We start from the raw sequence: 23,400 nt of genomic DNA, 5'->3' as shown, positions 1-23,400 counted from the left end.
TACTTATCATTAACTCCCTCAGGAAATCGACCTCCACTCTTGTTGGGTATTATATTTCCAATGACCATTTCAACTCACTGTTGAGTGCATATTGGATGTGGATCAATTTTTGGCGTTGTTTCTGGGGAGTTAAAATGGTGTTAGCTATATATTTGTTTTTTTGGCAATATCTTCTTTTCCTTCCATGTTACTAACTCGTGTAAGAAACTTTAGGTATAATTATGGTGGCAAACAATGATCTCAAAAATGTACCTTTGGGTGATGTGGACGGAAAGGATGAGCAAGTCAAGGAGGTACCTCTTGAACCTCAAGCCAATCGAAGAGGCCGGGTGCCTCATGACAATGTGCCCGCTCCATCCCCATCCCCACCAGCGGCTCCACACCGAATATTGCCCAATGAAGGTTATACTAGTGCAATAGTCCCTCCCTACGTTGGGGCAGGAAAATTCTAAATAACCAATGTGATGCTCACTTTGCTTGAGTAACGGGGATTCTTCATTAGTGCTCCAACACAAAATGCTTATTAATATTTTAAGGGTTTTGTAGACACTCGTTGGGGGAACAAGCAAACAAATGTCTCCGAGGATTCATTGAGTCTAAGGCTTTATCCCTTCTCTCTATGAGGTAAAACTTAGATTGGTTGGAATGATTGCCGAACCATTCAATTCACACTTGGGATGAATTGGCGGAAATGTTCACTACTAAGTTCTTATCTCCCAAACATCTGGCTACACTTTGGGATGACATTTTGGCATTTAAGCAAGAGCCGAATGAACCACTACACAACATATGGGAGCGCTATAGAACAATGGTTAAGGAATGTCTCAATAACGATATGATGGAAAATATGATTCAAAAAACCTTCTATCATGGGATTAACACAACCAGCAAATGTGTAGTGAATAAATTTTTTGGTGGGAACTTTATGACTACGCCTTATGCGGAGGCGTGTGAGATTTTGGATATGATGGCATAAACGTCATCGGCTTGGCAATATCAGGACAATGTTCCACAAGGCGACCCGAATATGATCCACTTACAAAGAATTGCAAGACCATATGCAAGTTATTGCCGAATTGACAACCACCATGACTCAACTAGAAAAGTCCCAACTTAGTCAAGTACAAGCTCCTAAGCAAGTCAATGCAATGGAAGGGGTGAACATGATGGTAAGCAAGAGGAGGACCAAGGGTCTACAAGTGCAAACTCGAGTGGAGAACTATGTGCAACAAGATAGTGGTTTTGAGCAAGAATATTCCTATAATGAACAAGAAGAAGAAGTTCAATATGTGATCAATTTTTAAGGGCAAAGAAATAATTTCCAAGGCCCAAGCCAACAATAATGACGACCTCAAAACAATTAAGGCAATTAGAATTTTAACAATCAAGGAAATTAGAGTGGTGGCAACAATCAAAGGAATTAGCATAACAACAACAATCAAGAAAATTGGAGTGGAAAAAACCAAGGAAATTGGGGAGGTAACAATAAAGGAGGATGGAACAACAATCAAGGCAACCAGGGTCGGGTTTTAAAAGGCCTCCAATGTATCAACAACCAAGAAACCCACCTCCTTATCCTTCCCATGTCGATTCGGATGCTCACCTTGCCTCACACAACACATCAATCCACAACCTATAAATTCAAATCGGGAAAATCTCTCAAGATTTAATTTCTCGCCCTAAGGGGGCAATACCAAGTGACACGGTAGTAAACCCAAAGGGTGGTAACAATGTGTGGAATGTTATGGTAGTTATCACAAGAAGTGGAAGAGAAGGGAATGTACCCCCCTCAAGTGGAAGGGAACTTGTCGATGATGATCAAGTGATGCAAGAATAAGAGATCCCTAACAATGTGGTGCAACCTAATGATAAAATTTTGATTGGTATTAATGATTGTGTGGAAGAGACTCAAGAGGAGGTGAACCCGTCTAGGGAACACATTATTGACATACCGAAACCGATAGTGCATAAGGCTAAGGCACCATTACCTAAGCCTCCACCTCCATACCCTCATATACTTGCTAAGAAAAAATGGAGAGATTCAATTAAAGAAGTTCATTTAAATGATGAAGAGTCTCTCAATCAATGTTCCATTAGTTCAAGCTTTGAAAAAAAATGGACGGTTATGTAAAATTAATGAAGGATCTCGTGACAAAGAAGCGGTCAATAAATTTTTGAAACCATCAAAGTCACTAATCAAGTGAATGCAATTGTGAATTCACTGGCTCCTAAGTTGGAGGATCCCGGTGCTTTCACGATTCCTAGTACAATTGGTAATGCCGAGTTTTCTAAAGCTCTTTGTAATCTTGGGGTAAGTATTAATTTGATTCCCTATTCAGTTTTCAAGACTTTGAGAATTGGGAAACAAAGACCCACCTCTATGAGATTGCAAATGGCCGATTGTACTATACAAAGGCCCTTGGGAGTGATTGAAGATGTTTTGGTTCGTGTTGATAAATTTATTCTTCAGGCAAATTTTGTCATATTGGATTGTGAGGTTAATTATGAAGTGCCGAATATTCTTGGGAGACCTTTCATTACTACAGGGAAGGCTCTGTGTGATGTTGAAGTTGGATAACTTACTTTTCGGGTTGGTGATGAAAAAGTGGTATTCCATAGGTGTAATTCCATACGGCAACCAAATAGCAATGAGGTATGTTCTTTTGTAGACTTGGTGATCGATGTTATTGTTGATAAAACAAGTTCTACAGTCAATGTTGGTGAACTGTTGGAGGTCGTCTTGCTCAACTTTGATGATGAAGAAATGGATGGCTTAATGGAATATGTGAACTCTTTGCAAGGAATGGAGTCGTACAACTATGCACTCCGGAAATTATCTTTAGATCTTTAAAAAAGGACAACTCCTCCTACAAAGCCTTTTATTGAAGATCCTCCTACCTTGGAGTTGAAGCCATTGCCTCCACATCTTCGGTAAGAACTTCTTGATCCTTTTTCTAGTTTACCAGTTATTCGTTCCTCTTGTTTGAATAATGTGCAGGTAGATTCCACATTGGCAGTGCTACAAAAGTGGAAGAAGGATATGAGTGGACCTTGGAAGATATTCGGGGGATAAGCCCTGCCTTTTGCATACATAAGATCCAATTGGAGGATGGCGCCAAGCCATATATTGAACATCAAAGGAGACTCAATGAGTCTATGCAAAAAGTTGTCAAAAAGGAGATTATCAAGAGGTTGGATGCTGAGGTTGTCTACCCCATCTCCGATAATTCGTGGACTTCTCTGGTTCAATGTGCCCCAAAGAAGGGAGGCATGATGGTGGTCACCAATAACAAGACAAAGTAAAAAGGAAGGATCACTTTTGTAAGCACGTGATTTTTGCCCAATATGAGAATTACTCCCAAACAATCCAAAAATAAAATGATTTTTCTTTGGTGTGCAATTTTGTAATATTTTGTGATATTTTGAATAATTATTTGTATTTGTCTGTGCATGTTATTGCTAAATTAATAAAAAAAATACAAAAATATGTCGCATTTTGCATGTAGGATTTAATTCTACAATTTTTAGTAATTAAATTTGTTTTACAAAAAATAAAATTACAAAAATAGGCATCATTTGCATTTTTAGCATTTAATGTCCAAATATACAATTTTATGCTTAATTATTACTTAATTGTGCGTTAATTGTTATTGGGAGTTAATTTACGCTTTTATAACTTAATTTAATTCTTAATAATAGTTTAAGTATTTTTATAATTTAGTTTTAGAGAAATAAAAGAAGAAAAGAGAGCGAAAATATAAAGAAAGTCGGAATTGGGCCTCTTCTTCGATTTCAAGCCATAGGCCCAAAAAATGGCCCAATCTTCCCTACGACCCAGTCCATTTCGAACTGGGTCGACCTAGTCCATAACCCAACACCCCTATCATTTTTACAAAACAAAACAAAAAAAAATAAACCAAGAAAACCCTAAAAATCTAAACCATCCGCCCCCCCCTCTCCTATCTTCTTCTTCTTCCTCAAGCTCACCTCCCTTCCAACCATGGCTGCCCCTCTCCCATTCCCTTCATCCCCACATCACACTCACACACACACTCACCAAACACCTCCAAGCTGACCTCCCATGAACGACCTCAAGAACCTAAGCGACCAAAGCTTCATCGAGTTGCTTCATCTTCCAGTCCAAACGACTGGATCTTCATCGAGTTGCTTCATCTTCCAGTCCAAACGTGTTGCAGACTGCTGCTGCCATGGTCGCCATTGCTGCTAGCTGCAAGCTTCTGCTTCACGCTGCTTCTCCTTCCCCGCAAACGACGCCATGGCTACTATCACTGCTGCTCCATCGATGCCGCTGCTGCTGCCGCCGTGCCGCGACCGCTGCTGCCATGGACGCCACTGTTGCTGCCGATCTAGCTCGTCCAGCTGCTCCTCATCGACGCAGGCAGCCATGGCTGCTATTGCGTCTCTTCTCTTCAAGCTGCGTCTGCTTCACGTTGCTTCGTCTTCTTCGTTTCGTCAAAAGTTCGAAGGTCTTTCGTTGAGTCGAGGCTCGGACAGATTTGTTTACAATCGTTGTTGTCGTTTCATTTCCGGTTAGTTGGTTTTTGAATCTCATTTATTGTCCGTAATTTTTGTTCGTTATTTTCGGATCCAAAATCAATAAGTGATTTAATTCTTGTTTGGTTTGTTCGTCGTTGAAAATAATTTTCTAGTTTGTTCATGTTGTTTGTTTGAATTAATTTTCAGATTTCAAATGGAAAGTTAATTAGTGGTTCTTCATGTTTATTTCATGTTTGTTTTATTGTTTAAGTAAGAATTTGTTAGTTTGATGTTTGTTAGATTCAAATTGAAATTTAATTAATTGTTTCTTCAATTTGTTTCATGTGTTTATGTATTGTTAGAAATTGTTAATATTGTTAAGTTCAAGTTTAAGTTCATAATTGTTTCTTCGTCGATCTTGTTATTTGTTTAAAGAATTTAGTTGTGTTAGAGAAATATGTTGGTTTAATCGTTTAAATCCATCATGTTTGTTGTTTAAAATAGATTTAATTCATGTTCATACTTTGTTTGATTGTTCTTGAATCCGAAATTTGTATAGCTTGATTTCTTGTTTACCATTTGTGATTATTTCTTGAATTTGTCTCATAAAGTTTAATATAGGAATTGTTGGTTGTAATGTTGTTAGAATTGATTTTAAGTTCAATATGATTGAATTTAGAAATCTAAATATACTTGTTTGTTGTTGTTGTTGAATCCGAAAATAGGATTGTTTGTTGCTAAAATATTGTTCAATCAAATTTTAGTTGTTCTTTGTTGTTCAATTTGTGTTCATGTGATTTGTTGTTGAAATGTTGTTGAAATCATGTTCATGTGCTTTGTTGTTGAAATGTTGAAGAAATCATGTTCATGAAATTTGTTGTTTGAACATTGTTAGAAATTAATCATATTGTCTATATTTTGGTTAAGTTTGATTAAATGATGTGTTATAGCTGATGGGTAGTTTGGTAATTTGTAGTATGTTCAGGGGGTAGTTTGGTAATTTCAGTAAGGTCGGAGGGGTAGTTTAGGAATTGTACATTTTGTAATTGTGTATATGAAGCCTGGGGGACAAAATGTTATGGGGTGGGTTGTGATATAGTTATTTAATTTAAAGGGGGGACAAGACAAAATTTAGTGGGGGGAATTTTGTATTATTTTATGTTAGGCATGGGGGACAAAATATAATGGGGTGGTGTGATATGTTTATTTAATTTAATGGGGATGAGTGGGAAGATAATGGGTTGGGTAGAGAAAAAGTATTGATTTTAATTAGTTGAAAGATTTATGGTATGGGTTATAAGAAGTCTTGAAGAGAGAACACACACAGATAGAGGAACGAATCTGAAGATACGAGAGAGAACAAAACAGAAAAAACGAGAATAGGAAAGAGAGAAAAAAGGGCTGAACATTTAGGAGAAAGAAAAATTCCGAAAAATATTTAAGCTTTCAAATAAAAAAAAACTAAAAAAAAAATCTTCTGCTTTCTTTATTGTTTGAAATCAGTATTAATTGTTGTTGTTTGATTCAAAGCTTGAAACTTTTTTGGGATTACTGCTCTACTGGTTTGCAAACTCTTTTCCTGGATTGTTACTGTTGCTGGGCTGTTGTTGCTGGGCTGTACTGTTATTACTGCTGCTGATTCTCATCTTCATTTTCTTTTGCTTCCAATATCAGGTACATATCTGTAAACTCATGTCATGAAAAGCTTCAACATGGCAAGTAAATGAAGTTTGGAATTATAAGGATGTCTTCTACTCATTTAAATTTTATTAGTTTAAGTTTCAGTTTTGTTTTAGTTGGTTAATATAGTATTATACTTGACATGATAAACTGTTAACTAATTAACATTCTGGAGTAGTAAATTCCACGATAATCTTATATGTTTTAAGGACTAGTGATGACATTTACTGTTTGAATTGTTGAGATAGGGAACATGGCAGAAAGTTGGCCATTAATTACATTTTGTGATACTGTTGGTTAAGCGTAGGATAGTATGGAAATACCAAGAAACTATATTACTGGCATATCTCGTCCAATATTTGATTTTGTTCAAAGCTAGATGATTGTTAGTTGTATTTTGATCATATATGGCGCAATAATGGTTATGTGTATAATCAATAGTTGAAAGGTGAATTGATATAATCCGTTACGATTACAATGTTGGAATATTGCGAACAGTTCATGATGTATGTTTGCGTTATATGTGATGTCGTCTTATTAAATCAATTGGTAGATTAGTTCTCTTTCTTAATAACAAATGGCCATAGTTATTTTGAGAGTGCGATCAACTCAATTCTAAAAAAAACAAAGTATAAAAATAATGTCAATAATTTTACAAAATATAGAGTTAGTGTTTGCAAATATTCGCATAGGCCGAGAATAAGAATTGGTTTGATTATATTTATCCTAAAATTCAATCATCGTGAGCAAATTAACCAAATAATCATACATTTGGATTAAAAACAAGTGGTGTAGAAGAAGATTGGATTTATAAATTGCAACATTTTAAGAATGTGTAAATAGCATTTGCTACAAATAGAATAATGCAAATTCTTCGAAAAAATATTAGTTTGTTTATCCGCTTAAATCTTTTCGAATTTTGCGTGTAATTCACTTTTTATACTAATACCATATTAACTAATAAAATGGTAAGTGTAGCCGCACGTTATTTATTCTTTATCATTAATTTCTTAAATTTGAATAATCTTTGAGAGACATAACCCATACGTGTAAAATATAACTCGCGGTCAACGCCTAATAAATTTTGAATTCTTTTTTCAAGAAATTTGGTGGCATCCCAATCGGTGATTCTCCATGACTCTCACATTTAAAAATAGATCGATGAAATAAACATTTGTAGAGAATTTATATTACCATCAAGAATATTTGCATAATTAGGGATGCGTTCGCGCGACTTGATTATACTTCTAAAGGCAATTCGGATTATGCGTTCGCGCAACTTCGAGCAAATTTTTAATAAAAGGGGTTCCTCGGAGGATGTTAAAATAATTTCATATAACCCGAGATGTGCAGTTCACTATTTAATAATACAAGGGTGATGATATTCTTAATTTTATTTCGAACATATTTTTTTTATAACAAAAATATAAAAATATTATCAATCTTATTGTGTACACGTATGCGTGACACGATTCTCTACGTTTATAAAAAATATATAATACGAATATACGTGCGCGTGATTCGTTTCAAAGAAGGGTCTATAATCATAAACAATCTAAGGCGGTAACGAAATCAGGCAACAATAAAAAATATATTTAGTAAATCGAGATAATTAAGCCAAGTATAAAAATGGTTAAGCGACCGTGCTAGAACCACGGAATTCGGGAATGCCTAACACCTTCTCCCGGGTTAACAGAATTCCTTATCCGGATTTCTGGTTCGCAGAATGACAAACAGAGTCATATTCTCCTCGATTCGGGATAAAAACCGGTGATTTGGGACGCCATAAAATTCCCAGATGCCGACTCTGAAACAAATAAACAAATCCCGTTTCGACTGTCCTTTAATTGGAGAAAACTCCCTGCACCCTCGCGGGGGCGGAAAAAGGAGGTGCGACAGCTCTGGCTACTCTGCTGGGGATAAGAGTTCCAGAACCACTGGTTCAGGGTTCAAGAATTCGAGCTTAAAATAACTGTTATAGTTGGCTTTATTTTTATCTGATTTTTACATGATATATGCCTAATGTGCTAAATGATGCTTTTACCGCTTTAATATTATCTGAATTGTGTCTATAAAACTGCTACGAAACCCTTCTTCTTTCTGAGTCTTCCGAATTTATGGTGTACACGTGCGCGTGGCCCACCTATCTGTTAGAAGTCATACCAAATAAAACGAAGTTGGGACAAGTAACTAGGCCGGGTAGATTTTCGTGCTCCCGGTACGTTGCCCCCACTTCGGCTCAAGCTGTCCACTTGGGTAAGCCAGGGCTAGAACAATATGCCTCAGGTTTTTCACTTAGAATAACTCAGCTTCATGCCGGATCCCTAGTAGGAACGTTTGTTTGCATCACGTGCATTTGACTTTGGAGGCTCAACACAGGGGTTGGGTCTGTCTAGGACAGGTGTACCAAAAATGAAAATGACCATCCTGATGCATCTTACTTGCTCCTACTTGCGCATTTATTTGATTCGGACTTGTGTGTTGACTGACTTTTGAATATCAAGAACAATATTTTGAAATGGAAAAAAAATAAGCGGTTAGGGAATTGATTGTTTATTTTGAAAGAAAAAACCCCCCAATGCCCGAATACCGTCAAAACTCTTGCAGAAAATTTGAGAAAATGAAAAAAAAATGTCTTATTAGTTTGTTTTACTAAAAGCAAAGGAAAAATAATAATAATAAAAAAAGTCGTTGTTTTGTCTTATTTTTTTTTAAAAAAAATATAAAAAATATAAAAAAGGAAAATAGTTTGTCTTCCCCTGAAAATGACAATGAAAAAGAGTCTTACTTTTAAAATAGTTTTTTTTATTCGTTTCTGAAAATGTCAAAATGAAAATGAAAAGAGTCGTGCTTTGAGAGTGGTTTTGTTATTTGTTGCTGAAAAAAAAATCTTGTTTTAAAATAGTTCGGTTAATTGGCCCGAACTACGTGGGTTTGATTCTCACCGGATGTGAGATACGTAGGCAACCCTCATCGGGTCCAACCCCACCTTTTTGCTAAAATAGCCAAAAACCAATAAATAAATAAAAACATGTAAAAATTTTAATTTTGTCATAAATAAGTCGGGTGGTGTCTAACCTCCCCTTTTGCTAAAAATAGCCGAAAAAAATATGTCAAATTTTAATTTAGTCATAAAGAAGTCGGGTGACGCTGTTTTATCAAGACATAGCCGAATGTTCCCGAAAGGGACGCCGGAAGGCTGACTTTGCATAAACAACCACCTTTGGATCATTTTTTAAGATTTGGTCCAGTTGACCCACATAGCCTTAAAAATATTCGTCCCCGAGACGTTGAAAGGCCGTGTTTGCAATATTGAGTTTTCTATTTTGAAAAAAAACGATAAAAAAGAGTCATAAATAAGTCGGGTGATGCTGTTTTGTCAAAAATAGCCGAATGTTCCCGAATGGGACGCCAGAAGGCTGACTTTGCATAAACAACCACCTTTTGGGTCATGTTTAGGATTTTGGTCCAGTTGACCCACACAGCCGTAAAAATCTTCGTCCCCGAGGCGCTGAAGGGCAGTGTTTGCAACACCCGGTTTTTATTGTAATTTGAAAAAAAAAACAAAGAATCAGCGGTCAGGTGAATACCGTTTTAGTCAAAAATAAGCCGAGCCAGCTTCGGCCGCGTCTTAAACCGTTCTTACCGAAATAGCCTTAGAGTATCTTTCAGTTGTCGAAAGGCTATTTTCGTAAAAGAACGGACAAGTTTGTAAAGTGTCAAAATAATCCTCCCCGGCCTCAAAATTCTTGTGAGATTTGGAAGGGGCCACATTTGCAAAAATAGCCATTTGGTTGCATTTGTCAAAACGGGGAAAGGAAGCTGGCCTTTTTGTTTCGAGGTTATAAATCTTTAATTAGAATATGTGTGTTGTTTGATTTTCAAGTTTGTAGGTCATCTTCAAACCTTTGAAACCCAGTTTATTTTAATATGAAAATCGAAAAAATGATTAGTATTGTTTATCTTTTATTGGTCCGAACTACGCAAGGTCTGATTCATGCGGGGTCATGATACGTAGGCAATCTCCATAAGATTCGACCACAACAAAAAATGAGAAAAAAAATGAAAAACAAAAATCGAAAAAAAAGAAAAGAAAAGAAAAAATGAAAAAAAAATCGAAAAAAAAATTGAAAGAAAAAAAAAAGAAAAAAAATGTTGTTAATAATGGAGACCGAGTGAGTCCATTTTAACCTGTTGTTTTGAATCACAAAGAAAGAAGGTGGTTGGTTTGTGGTAATCCGGACAATGACACCCAGAATATCGCGCATAATCCTTTACTTGCACCTCATGATACACACTCTGCGGGAATCGGGCCTGATAACAGAAGCACTCGAATCCTATTGGGGACTTGTTGACGGAGGTTGATGATATTAAAGCTGATAATGGTCTTGGCAATATTGATGCGAACGCTCAGTGGCTAAGATGCCAATTTTGATAAAGTGGGAGGACGCTCCGTTCCTTGGTTAGCAAGAGAGAAGCTTGTGGTGGCTTATTTTGTTGTCATTTCTGTTGTCCGGATTATTCTTAGGATTGTAATCCGAATATTGTCTTGTGTCAAACCTTCTTATCTTTCCAGTTTGTCATATCAGTTTGTTTAAGTTTTGTCGAGGCTGTGTTAGGATTTTATTCTGGTTGTTTTGTTTGTTTTATTATTCAAACCATTTCGCCGGTAGTCTAATACAAAAGCCGGTCTTTTATTGTTTCCAGTCATCTTTTTGTTTAGTCCTTTTATCATTTTTGTTCAGCGCCGATTCTTGTGACATGACATGCGCACACAGTTTGGGCCTAATCTTAAAAGTTAATCATAAAACCCTCGGAAGGTAATCAAAGCATTTAAAGGAAATAAGAACAGTTTGAGATTATTTGGAGCCTGAGTCATGTGGAACTGGGGCAAGTAAAACATAAAGAAAACCGTTAAATGCAAGATTCTCCAAATTGGCACGAGGGTCGTTCATGAGGCTGAGAGTGTCGCCCAGCAGTGCTTTAGATATGACAAATGAAAAAGCAAGTGTTTAACATAATTGTCAAGTCCAGCACCATCGGAAGAGACTATAAATCTATGTTCAATTGTGTTGTTTGCACTTGGCATGTTTTGAATACTGGAATGACGAAGGCATTTTGTTCTGCTACCTAAACACTTTATCTTTTGTTACCCCTTTTGAGCCTTATTTATTTTCTTTCATACCCCTCGTTCGGAATCAATAGCAACGACTAGGAAATACGAGCATGGAAGGTAAAAAAATAAAAAAATAAAAAAAAAACGAAAAAAGAAAAAGAAAAGAAAAATGATAACAAAAAAAACAAAAGAAAGTCAGAAGAAAACAGAGGAATTGGGAACTACGTTTGACCTGATTCCTCAAAGAGGATACGTAGGCGCCTCACGGCTCGGTCATAGGGTGCATAGTGTGCATAGTGTGCATGGTGTGCATAGTGTAACAAAAAATTAAAAAAAATATAATATAATAAATAAATAATCCCCAAGCAAGAAAGTGGGGCAAGGGTTGCGCTTGTTATAAACAAATATGATTTCGAAGGTTGTAATTTTGAACCCCAAATTGATTTGTTTTTGAGCCTTTAATACCCTTTCTTTCTAAGCCTATCCAAAAAACCCACATTACGGTCCAAAGAAAGACCTTCTGATCAGTCTGCAAAAGATGCCAAGTCAGACAAATGAGAGTCTTACCGGCGAACATAACATTCTGTTCCACAGCAGAAAGGACTCTAATCTCCAGCAGAGAGAGTCATACCGGCAACACTCCAAATCCCCAGCTGGAAAGTGATACAAATGAGAGAGTCTTATCGGTGAAAATCTTTACGGACACCATAAGGCGACGCAAGCTGAGAGAAAAACCAAAATGAGAGAGGCTTGATAGTGAAAACCCTTCGGGCACTACAAGTCGAATAAGATTGGGAATCAGATGGGGGATAATCAAGGGAAGACCTCGAAAGACGATTGATGACGAAGGATAGGCCAAATATGCATGTCATGACCATTAGAGTCGGTGTTTTCGTTTGATAGATTTTTATTTATAGTTTCTTTTGTTAAAGAATCATTTTTTCCTTTGTCTTTTATTCTATTCCCTTTTATCTTTTCCTTTCATAGAAATTTCCCCAGTAGAGTCTGTTTGGTCAAGACCAGTGGGAAATGACTTCAAAGTAGACCATCAGCTTTCCAAGATAAGATCTGACTAGTACATCCAAGTGATATAGTCAGGAAGGAACAAGCGCGAGGCCAGTGTCAAGAAAGATATCCCCAGCAAAAGGATTGACGAGTGTCAAGAGGGATATCCTTGCCGAAATCAAAGGTTATTAAACCTCAAGACCAGAGCCCGTGGACAAAACAAGAAAAACAATAAGCATGATTTGGGAAATTCATGCGAGACTAAAAGGTCGGGAAAATGCAAGTTTCCGAGCCATGCCACGAAAGAAGAGGGATATCCCCAGCAGAAAAGGATTATCCCCAGCAAATAATATCATCCCCAACAAGTTTTGGAACGCAGAGCAGGGAAGGAGAAAGGGAAAAGCCATCCCAGTAGGAGTATCACAACCAACCACCGCGTTTTAAACTAACAAATTTTGTTTAATTTGAAACAGGTAAAGGAAATGACATTGATGACAGAAATGCATGCCATAAGGGAGACTGTCAAACTGGGGCAGAAAATTTTCCTTTCATTTGGAAAATTTTCTGGAAGTCAGATACCCATTCGGGGTAGAATGAATATAGCACCAGTCTCAAGGGAAGTGGTCTTTGAACCAGTTTTACCCCCAGCATAACAAGTTTTAATAAAAGAAGTTGTTCCCCAGCAGACAGAACAAAGGGATGACATTTGTGCTCAGAAAAGCAAAAACCATTATCATCCCCAGCAGCTTCCAGAAGAATGAAGCATCGATTTGAAGGGATAAAATTCCCCAGCAGCATTATCCTCAACAACGTTATCCCAAGAAGATAACACTTTTATCCCCAGCAGTGTTGAGAGAAAATAAATTCTGAAAAAAAAAACCAAAAAAAAAAATTGAATTTGAAGGAGGGGAAGAAAGGAGACTCCCACAGTGGTATTATCCCCAGCAAGCAAGAACAAAGCAGAGCGAAGGAAAAAGAAAAGAAAAGAAGAAATCAGGCGTCCACCTGGAGAATGAGGATGAAAAATTGAAGAAGAAGTCAGGCGTCCACCTGGAGAATGAGGATGAAAAAATTTAAGAGAAAGTCAGGCGTCCACCTGGAGAATGAGGATGAAGAATTTAAGAAGAAGTCAGGCATCCACCTGGAGAATGAGGATGAAAAATTGAAGAAGAAGTCAGGCGTCCACCTGGAGAATGAGGATGAAAAAATTTAAGAGAAAGTCAGGCGTCCACTTGGAGAACGAGGATGAAGAATTTAAGAAAAAGTCAGGCGTCCACTTGGAGAATGAGGATGAAGAATTTAAGAAGAAGTCAGGCGTCCACCTGGAGAATGAGGATGAAGAATTAAAGAAGAAGGCATTTTTAAAAAAAAGGGTTGTTAAAATCGTGCCAGCCAAAGAAAGGAATGGAACTTTTGAAAAAAATGGTTGAAGTCAGGAGCCCCCTGAAGAATAGAATGGCGATTTATCGGTTGAAGTCAGGAGCCTGCCTGAAGAGAGGAATGACGATTATTTTCAAAGTTGTTGTTGAAGTCAGGAGCCCGCCTGAAGAGAGGAAAGGCGTTTTTAAAAATTGTTGAAATCTTGCCAACCTAAAGAAAGGAATGGCGATGTATTGGTTGAAGTCATGAGCCCGTCTGAAGAGAGTAATGGCGATTATTTTCAAAGTTGTTGTTGCAGTCAGGAGCCCGCCTGAAGAGAGGAAAAGCGTTTTTAAAAAGTTTTTGAAATCTTGCCAACCTAAAGAAAGGAATGGCGATGTATTGGTTGAAGTCAGGAGCCCGCCTGAAGAGAGGAATGGCGATTATTTTCAAAGTTGTTGTTGAAGTCAGGAGCCCGCCTGAAGAGAGGAAAGGCGTTTTTAAAAGTTGTTGTAATCTTGCCAACCTAAAGAAAGGAATGGCGATGTATTGGTTGAAGTCAGGAGCCCGCCTGAAGAGAGGAATGGCGATTATTTTCAAAGTTGTTATTGAAGTCAGGAGCCCACCTAAAGAGAGGAAAGGAGTTTTTTAAAAAATTGTTGAAATCTTGCCAACCTAAAGAAAGGAATGGCGATGTATTGGTTGAAGTCAGGAGCCCGCTTGAAGAGAGGAATGGCGATTATTTTCAAAGTTGTTGTTGAAGTCAGGAGCCCGCTTGAAGAGAGGAAAGACGTTTTTAAAAGTTGTTGAAATCTTTCCAACCTAAAGAAAGGAATGGCGATGTATTGGTTGAAGTCAGGAGCCCGCCTGAAGAGAGGAATGGCGATTATTTTCAAAGTTGTGGTTGAAGTCAGGAGCCCGCCTGAAGAGAGGAAAGGCATTTTTAAAAGTTGTTGAAATCTCGCCAACCTAAAGAAAGGAATGGCGATGTATTGGTTGAAGTCAGGAGCCCGCCTGAAGAGAGGAATGGCGATTATTTTCAAAGTTGTTGCCCGCCTGAAGAGAGGAATGGCATTTATTTCTAAAGTTGTTATTGATGTTGGGAGCCCGCCCAGATAACAGAGGCATACATTTCAGTTGTTGAAGTTGGGAGCCCGCCCATAGAACAGAGGCATACATTCAGTCTTTACATTTCAGTTGTTGATGTTGGGAGCCCGCCCATAGAACAGAGGCATACATTTCAGTTTTTACATTTCAGTTGTTGAAGTTGGGAGCCCGCCCATAGAACAGAGACATACATTTCAGTGTTTATATTTCAGTTGTTGAAATTGGGAGCCCGCCCATAGAACAGAGGCATACATTCAGTCTTTACATTTCAATCATTGAAGTTGGGAGCCCGCCCAGATAACAGAGGCATATATTTCAGTCTTTAATTTTCAAGTGTTGAAGTTGGGAGCCCGCCCAGATAACAGAGGCATACATTTCAGTCTTTACATTTCAAGCATTGAAGTTGGGAGCCCGCCCAGATAACAGAGGCATATATTTCAAGTCTTTAATTTTCAAATATTGAAGTTGGGAGCCCGCCCATAGAACAGAGGCATACATTTCAAGATCAAGTCAGAGGACAATAAAACAAAGGGTTATAATAGGAATCCCCAACAGGAAACAATAAAAATCCCCAGCACTGGGAAGCAGAAGGTTGCAACAAGAAGTCCCAGCACAAACTCAAGTGCATGTGTCAAAAAGAAGAAAAGCACCGGAAAAAATGCAAGCAGACAAGAAAGCAAGGCAACAAGAAAAATTGCAGTATAGCTTAGTTTCTTGTTTTCTTTTAAGCACGGTGTAACAAGGAGATCAGTAAGCAATAGTAATAGCATGCAACAACAGTAACAATGCAGTCCCACGGTAGTCCCAGCTACCAAAATTTTCCGAACTACATTGACCTGATTCCTGTTTAGCCCAGGATATGTAGGAAACCTTTGAAGCAAAGGTTCGGTCAAATCTTTTTCAAAAAAAAATGCTTCAACGGAGTACTCGGATGGGCAAAAATCGCTCGCTTTATCTTTGCACGAAAACCCTTCGTGTCTTCAGGCAAAGAGGGGCAGTTGTAAGCACGTGATTTTTGCCCAATATGAGAATTACTCCCAAAAAATCCAAAAATAAAATGATTTTTCTTTGGTGTGCAATTTTGTGATATTTTGTGATATTTTGAATAATTATTTGTATTTGTCTGTGCATGTTATTGCTAAATTAATAAAAAAAAATACAAAAATATATCGCATTTTGCATGTAGGATTTAATTCTACAATTTTTAGTAATTAAATTTGTTTTACAAAAAATAAAATTACAAAAATAGGCATCGTTTGCATTTTTAGCATTTAATGTCCAAATATACAATTTTATGCTTAATTATTACTTAATTGTGCGTTAATTGTTATTGGGAGTTAATTTGCGCTTTTATAACTTAATTTAATTCTTAATAATAGTTTAAGTATTTTTATAATTTAGTTTTAGAGAAATAAAAGAAGAAAAGAGAGCGAAAATATAAAGAAAGTCGGAATTGGGCCTCTTCTTCGATTTCAAGCCATAGGCCCAAAAAATGGCCCAATCTTCCCTACGACCCAGTCCATTTCGAACTGGGTCGACTCAGTCCATAACCCAACACCCCTATCATTTTTACAAAACAAAACAAAACAAAAATAAACCAAGAAAACCCTAAAAATCTAAACCATCCGCCCCCCCTCTCCTATCTTCTTCTTCTTCCTCAAGCTCACCTCCCTTCCAACCATGGCTGCCCCTCTCCCATTCCCTTCATACCCACATCACACTTACACACACACTCACCAAACACCTCCAAGCTGACCTCCCATGAATGACCTCAAGAACCTAAGCGACCAAAGCTTCATCGAGCTGCTTCATCTTCCAGTCCAAACGACTGGATCTTCATCGAGTTGCTTCATCTTCCAGTCCAAACGTGTTGCGGACTGCTGCTGCCATGGTCGCCATTGCTACTGGCTGCAAGCTTCTGCTTCACGCTGCTTCTCCTTCCCCGCAGACGACGCCATGGCTACTATCACTGCTGCTCCATCGATGCCGCTGCTGCTGCCGCCGTGCCGCGACCGCTGCTGCCATGGATGCCACTGCTGCTGCCGATCCAGCTCGTCCAGCTACTCCTCATCGATGCAGGCAGCCATGGCTGCTATTACGTCTCTTCTCTTCAAGCTGCGTCTGCTTCACGTTGCTTCGTCTTCTTCGTTTCGTCAAAAGTTCGAAGGTCTTTCGTTGAGTCGAGGCTCAGACAGATTTGTTTACAATCGTTGTTGTCGTTTCATTTCCGGTTAGTTGGTTTTTGAATCTCATTTATTGTCCGTAATTTTTGTTCGTTATTTTCGGATCCAAAATCAATAAGTGATTTAATTCTTGTTTGGGTTGTTCGTCGTTGAAATAATTTTCTAGTTTGTTCATGTTGTTTGTTTGAATTAATTTTCAGATTTCAAATGGAAAGTTAATTAGTGGTTCTTCATGTTTATTTCATGTTTGTTTTATTGTTTAAGTAAGAATTTGTTAGTTTGATGTTTGTTAGATTCAAATTGAAATTTAATTAATTGTTTCTTCAATTTGTTTCATGTGTTTATGTATTGTTAGAAATTGTTAATATTGTTAAGTTCAAGTTTAAGTTCATAATTGTTTCTTCGTTGATCTTGTTATTTGTTTAAAGAATTTAGTTGTGTTAGAGAAATATGTTGGTTTAATCGTTTAAATCCATCATGTTTGTTGTTTAAAATAGATTTAATTCATGTTCATACTTTGTTTGATTGTTCTTGAATCCGAAATTTGTATAGCTTGATTTCTTGTTTACCATTTGTGATTATTTCTTGAATTTGTCTCATAAAGTTTAATATAGGAATTGTTGGTTGTAATGTTGTTAGAATTGATTTTAAGTTCAATATGATTGAATTTAGAAATCTAAATATACTTGTTTGTTGTTGTTGTTGAATCCGAAAATAGGATTGTTTGTTGCTAAAATATTGTTCAATCAAATTTTAGTTGTTCTTTGTTGTTCAATTTGTGTTCATGTGATTTGTTGTTGAAATGTTGTTGAAATCATGTTCATGTGCTTTGTTGTTGAAATGTTGAAGAAATCATGTTCATGAAATTTGTTGTTTGAACATTGTTAGAAATTAATCATATTGTCTATATTTTGGTTAAGTTTGATTAAATGATGTGTTATAGCTGATGGGTAGTTTGGTAATTTGTAGTACGTTCAGGGGGTAGTTTGGAAATTTCAGTAAGGTCGGAGGGGTAGTTTAGGAATTGTACATTTTGTAATTGTGTATATGAAGCATGGGGGACAAAATGTAATGGGGTGAGTTGTGATATAGTTATTTAATATAAAGGGGGGACAAGACAAAATTTAGTGGAGGGAATCTTGTATTATTTTATGTTAGGCATGGGGGACAAAATATAATGGGGTGGTGTGATATGTTTATTTAATGTAATGGGGATGAGTGGGAAGATAATGGGTTGGGTAGAGAAAAAGTAATGATTTTAATTAGTTGAAAGATTTATGGTATAGGTTATAAGAAGTCTTGAAGAGAGAACACACACAGATAGAGGAACGAATCTGAAGATACGAGAGAGAACAGAACAGAAAAAAACGAGAATAGGAAAGAGAGAAAAAAGGGCTGAACATTTAGGAGAAAGAAAAATTCCGAAAAATATTTAAGCTTTCAAATAAAAAAAACTAAAAAAAAAATCTTCTGCTTTCTTTATTGTTTGAAATCAGTATTAATTGTTGTTGTTTGATTCAAAGCTTGAAACTTTTTTGGGATTACTGCTCTACTGGTTTGCAAACTCTTTTCCTGGGTTGTTACTGTTGCTGGGCTGTTGTTGCTGTGCTGTACTGTTATTACTGCTGCTGATTCTCATCTTCATTTTCTTTTGCTTCCAATATCAGGTACATATCTGTAAACTCATGTCATGAAAAGCTTCAACATGGCAAGTAAATGAAGTTTGGAATTATAAGGATGTCTTCTACTCATTTAAATTTTATTAGTTTAAGTTTCAGTTTTGTTTTAGTTGGTTAATATAGTATTATACTTGACATGATAAACTGTTAACTAATTAACATTCTGGAGTAGTAAATTCCACGATAATCTTATATGTTTTAAGGACTAGTGATGACATTTACTGTTTGAATTGTTGAGATAGGGAACATGGCAGAAAGTTGGCCATTAATTACATTTTGTGATACTGTTGGTTAAGCGTAGGATAGTATGGAAATACCAAGAAACTACATTACTGGCATATCTCGTCCAATATTTGATTTTGTTCAAAGCTAGATGATTGTTAGTTGTATTTTGATCATATATGGCGCAATAATGGTTATGTGTATAATCAATAGTTGAAAGGTGAATTGATATAATCCGTTACGATTACAATGTTGGAATATTGCGAACAGTTCATGATGTATGTTTGCGTTATATGTGATGTCGTCTTATTAAATCAATTGGTAGATTAGTTCTCTTTCTTAATAACAAATGGCCATAGTTATTTTGAGAGTGCGATCAACTCAATTCTAAAAAAAACAAAGTATAAAAATAATGTCAATAATTTTACAAAATATAGAGTTAGTGTTTGCAAATATTCGCATAGGCCGAGAATAAGAATTGGTTTGATTATATTTATCCTAAAATTCAATCATCGTGAGCAAAATAACCAAATTATCATACATTTGGATTAAAAACAAGTGGTGTAGAAAAGGTTGGATTTATAAATTGCAATATTTTAAGAATGTGTAAATAGCATTTGCTACAAATAGAATAATGCAAATTCTTCGAAAAAATATTAGTTTGTTTATCCGTTTAAATCTTTCCGAATTTTGTGTGTAATTCACTTTTTATACTAATACCATATTAACTAATAAAATGGTAAGTGTAGCCGCACGTTATTTATTCTTTATCATTAATTTCTTAAATTTAAATAATCTTTGAGAGATATAACCCATACGTGTAAAATATAACTTGCGGTCAACGCCTAATAAATTTTGAATTTTTTTTTCAAGAAATTTGGTGGCATCCCAATCGGTGATTCTCCATGACTCTCACATTTAAAAATAGATGGATGCAATAAACATTTGTAGAGAATTTATATTACCATCAAAAATTTTTGTATAATTAGGGATGCGTTCGCGCGACTTGATTATACTTCTAAAGGCAATTCGGATTATGCGTTCGCGCAACTTCGAGCAAATTTTTAATAAAAGGGGTTCCTCGGAGGATGTTAAAATAATTTCATATAACCCGAGATGTGCAGTTCACTATTTAATAATACAAGGGTGATGATATTCTTAATTTTATTTCGAACATATTTTTTTTATAACAAAAATATAAAAATATTATCAATCTTATTGTGTACACGTATGCGTGACACGATTCTCTACGTTTATTAAAAATATATAATACAAATATACGTGCGCGTGATTCGGTTCAAAGAAGGGTCTATAATCATAAACAATCTAAGGCGGTAACGAAATCAGGCAACAATAAAAAATATATTTAGTAAATCGAGATAATTAAGCCAAGTATAAAAATGGTTAAGCGACCGTGCTAGAACCACGGAATTCGGGAATGCCTAACACCTTCTCCCGGGTTAACAGAATTCCTTATCCGGATTTTTGGTTAGCAGAATGACAAACAGAGTCATATTCTCCTCGATTCGGGATTAAAACCGGTGACTTGGGACGCCATAAAATTCCCAGGTGGCGACTCTGAAACAAATAAACAAATCCCGTTTCGACTGTCCTTTAATTGGAGAAAACTCCCTGCACCCTCGTGGGGGCGGAAAAAGGAGGTGCGACAATTTTCCACTTCCTTTCTTAGATAAAATGCTCGATAGATTGGCCGGTCGTGCTTTCTATTGATTTCTTGATGGGTACTCGGGCTACAATCAAATCCTCATTTCTCCGAAAGATCAAGAGAAAACAACCTTTACATGTCCCTATGGTACTTTCACTTTCAAGTGGATGCCATTTGGGTGGACTAACTTGATGTTTTCATGGATGACTTCTTGGTGGTTGGGGATTCTTTTGATGATTGTCTTGCAAATTTGGACAAAGTGTTGGCTAGATGTGAAGAAATTAATTTGGTGCTCAATTGGGAGAAATGCCATTTCATGGTCGAGGAAGGCATTGTCCTTGGCCACAAAATATAAAAGAATGAAATTGAAATTGACAAGGCAAAAAGATTGAGGTAATTTCTAAACTTCTGCCTCCAATTTCGGTGAAGGGTGTTCGGAGTTTCTTAGGCCACACGGGTTTTTACCGGCGTTTCATCAAAGATTTCTCCAAGGTGGTAAACCCATTGTGCGAACTTCTTGAGAAGGATTCTAAGTTTAACTTTAATGATGATTTCATGAGAGCTTTTGAATTGTTGAAGCTCAAGTTGACAACTACTCACATCATCACCGTTCCAAGTTGGAGTGTACCTTTTGAACTAATGTGTGATGCAAGTAACGTGGCGGTTGGGGTTGTTTTGGGGAAATATATCCACAGAGATTTTCAACCGGACTACTATGCTAGTAAGCCCATGAATAGTGCCCAAGTCAACTGTACTATTACGGAGAAAGATCTCCTTGCCATTGTGTTTTCAATTTAGAAGTTCTGCCTGTTCTTGATGGGTGCTAAAATCATTGTCCACGCAGATCATGCGACGCTTTGTTACCTTATGTGCAAAAAGGACTCCAAAGCTCGTTTGATGAGATGGGCGCTCTTGTTGCAAGAGTTTGATATTGACATCCAAGATTGAAAAGGTAGTGAAAACCAAGTGTCAAACCACTTGTCTCGTTTGGCAGAGGAGGGGAGGCCGCATGATGGCCTTGATATCAATGTCTCCTTCCCCGATGAGCAACTCTTGGTAATTTCAATGAAAGCGGTGTCATGGTTTGAGGATCTAGAAAATTTTCTTGTGTGTGGAATCATTCTGAGTTCTCTTCAAGTCAAAGGAATAAGCTCAAATGGGATTGTTAAGATTATTATTGGAATGAACTATACATTTTTGAATTTGTACGGATGGGGTGATTAGAAGATGTGTACTATAAAAAGAGCAAGGGGCAATCTTGAGGCTTGTCATTCTTTATCATATGTTTGTCATCATGGTGGAGCGAGAACGACAACCAAAGTTCTTAGTTATGGCTTATATTAGCCCCTTCTTTACAAGGATGCAAGTGACTTAGTGAAAAGATGTGATGAATGTCAACGGGCTGGTGGAATCTCAAATAAAAATGAAATTCCTCTCATAACCATTTTGGAGATTTATATTTTTGATGTGTGGAGTATTGACTTTATGGTCCCTTTTGTGAGTTCTTATGGAAACACCTACATTTTATTAGCGGTGGATTATGTGTCCAAATGGGTTGAGGCTGCTGCTTTGCCCAACACTGAGGTGAGAAGTGAGGTGGCTTTCTTGAAGAAGAATATTTTCACAAGGTTTGGTGCTTCACGTGCCATTATAAGCGATGTGGGATCACATTTTTGCAACAAGGCTTTTGGCAATTTACTTAGCAAGTATGGTGTTACTCACAAAGTCACGACTCCCTATCACCCATAAGCTAGGGGCAAGTGGAAGTTTCTAACGGGGAGATAAAGAGTATCTTGTCCAAAACGATGAATGCTAATTAGACGGATTGGTCCAAGAAGCTTGATGATGCATTATGGGATTATCGGACAACTTACAAAACACCTATCGGAATGTCACCATACCGGCTGGTGTTCAAAAAAGCTTGTCATCTTCCAGTGGAACTGGAGAATAAGGCCATGTCAGCTCTAAAGAAGTTGAATCTTGATTGGGATGTAGTTGCAAACTTGAGGGTTGCACACTTGAATGAATTGGATAGTTCCGGTACCATGATTATGACAAGTTCGTCCTTTTACAAAGAAAGGATGAAATATCTTCATGACAAATACATTTGGAATAAAGAGTTCAAGGTAGGCGATCTTGTATTATGTTTAACTCAAGGTTGAGGATGTTTCCCGAGAAGCTAAAATCTAAATGGAGTGGTCCTTTTGAAATAGTGGGTGTGACACCTTTTGGTGCATTAGACTTGAAGAATAAAAACAATGAAGTATTCCGAGTCAATGGTCACTGGGTGAAGCATTACTTGGGAAAGGTTGGAGATAGCCACGTCATGGCAGTCATTAATTTCCCTTGACGGTATTATGCGTCACGACGCAACGTTAAATCAACCTCTTCTTGGGAGGCAACCTATGTTCTTTTCCTTTCTTTTTCGTAGTTAGGTTCTATTTCTATTATAACTTGATTTGAAGTGTGCTACAGGGATGAGTGTGACTTACAGAAATTATGGACAAAAATGTGGCTAAGTATTCAAAAAATGTGCGGACCGCATATTTCTATGTGCCATTGCAGAAAATCATTGCGTCTGCACATTGTTCTTGCGAACCGCACATTTGAAACGTCAAAAATACCAACTCTCTGAAGTTTAAGTCCTTTAGTGTGGAGGTCGATCTGCGACCGCACATGAAATCTACGGCCGCACCTGAAAAAGTGTGAACCGTAGATTAAGTTCTGAGATGAGGCCCCCAGGTGAAAGAGTGCTTATCGTACATGAAATGTGCAGCCGCACTCAACCATCTTTCACTTTATCAAAAAGTTGGTATAAATAGAACTATAGGCCTCATTTTACAATTTTCCCGCTTTGAACAAACACTGTGCCCTGCTATGTTTTCT

General features: G+C 37.1%; 1 protein-coding gene across 1 annotated transcript; it reads left to right on the top strand.

The window, feature by feature from the left end:
• The first annotated feature begins 221 nt into the window (after positions 1-221).
• On the top strand, positions 222-22,864 carry LOC138879404 (uncharacterized). The gene is made up of 8 exons (XM_070159014.1): positions 222-402; positions 2,999-3,243; positions 4,197-4,487; positions 16,584-16,931; positions 20,944-21,235; positions 22,046-22,098; positions 22,335-22,640; positions 22,694-22,864. The coding sequence occupies exons 1-8, from the start codon at positions 222-224 to the stop codon at positions 22,862-22,864; spliced, it is 1,887 nt and encodes a 628-aa protein (XP_070015115.1).
• The last annotated feature ends 536 nt before the right edge of the window (positions 22,865-23,400 follow it).

The sequence above is a fragment of the Nicotiana sylvestris genome, chromosome 10 (assembly GCF_000393655.2).
Source record: "Nicotiana sylvestris chromosome 10, ASM39365v2, whole genome shotgun sequence".
NCBI lineage: Eukaryota > Viridiplantae > Streptophyta > Magnoliopsida > Solanales > Solanaceae > Nicotiana > Nicotiana sylvestris.
The sequence above is the reverse complement of the archived record's forward strand: the minus strand, read 5'-3'. Positions and strand labels throughout refer to the sequence as shown.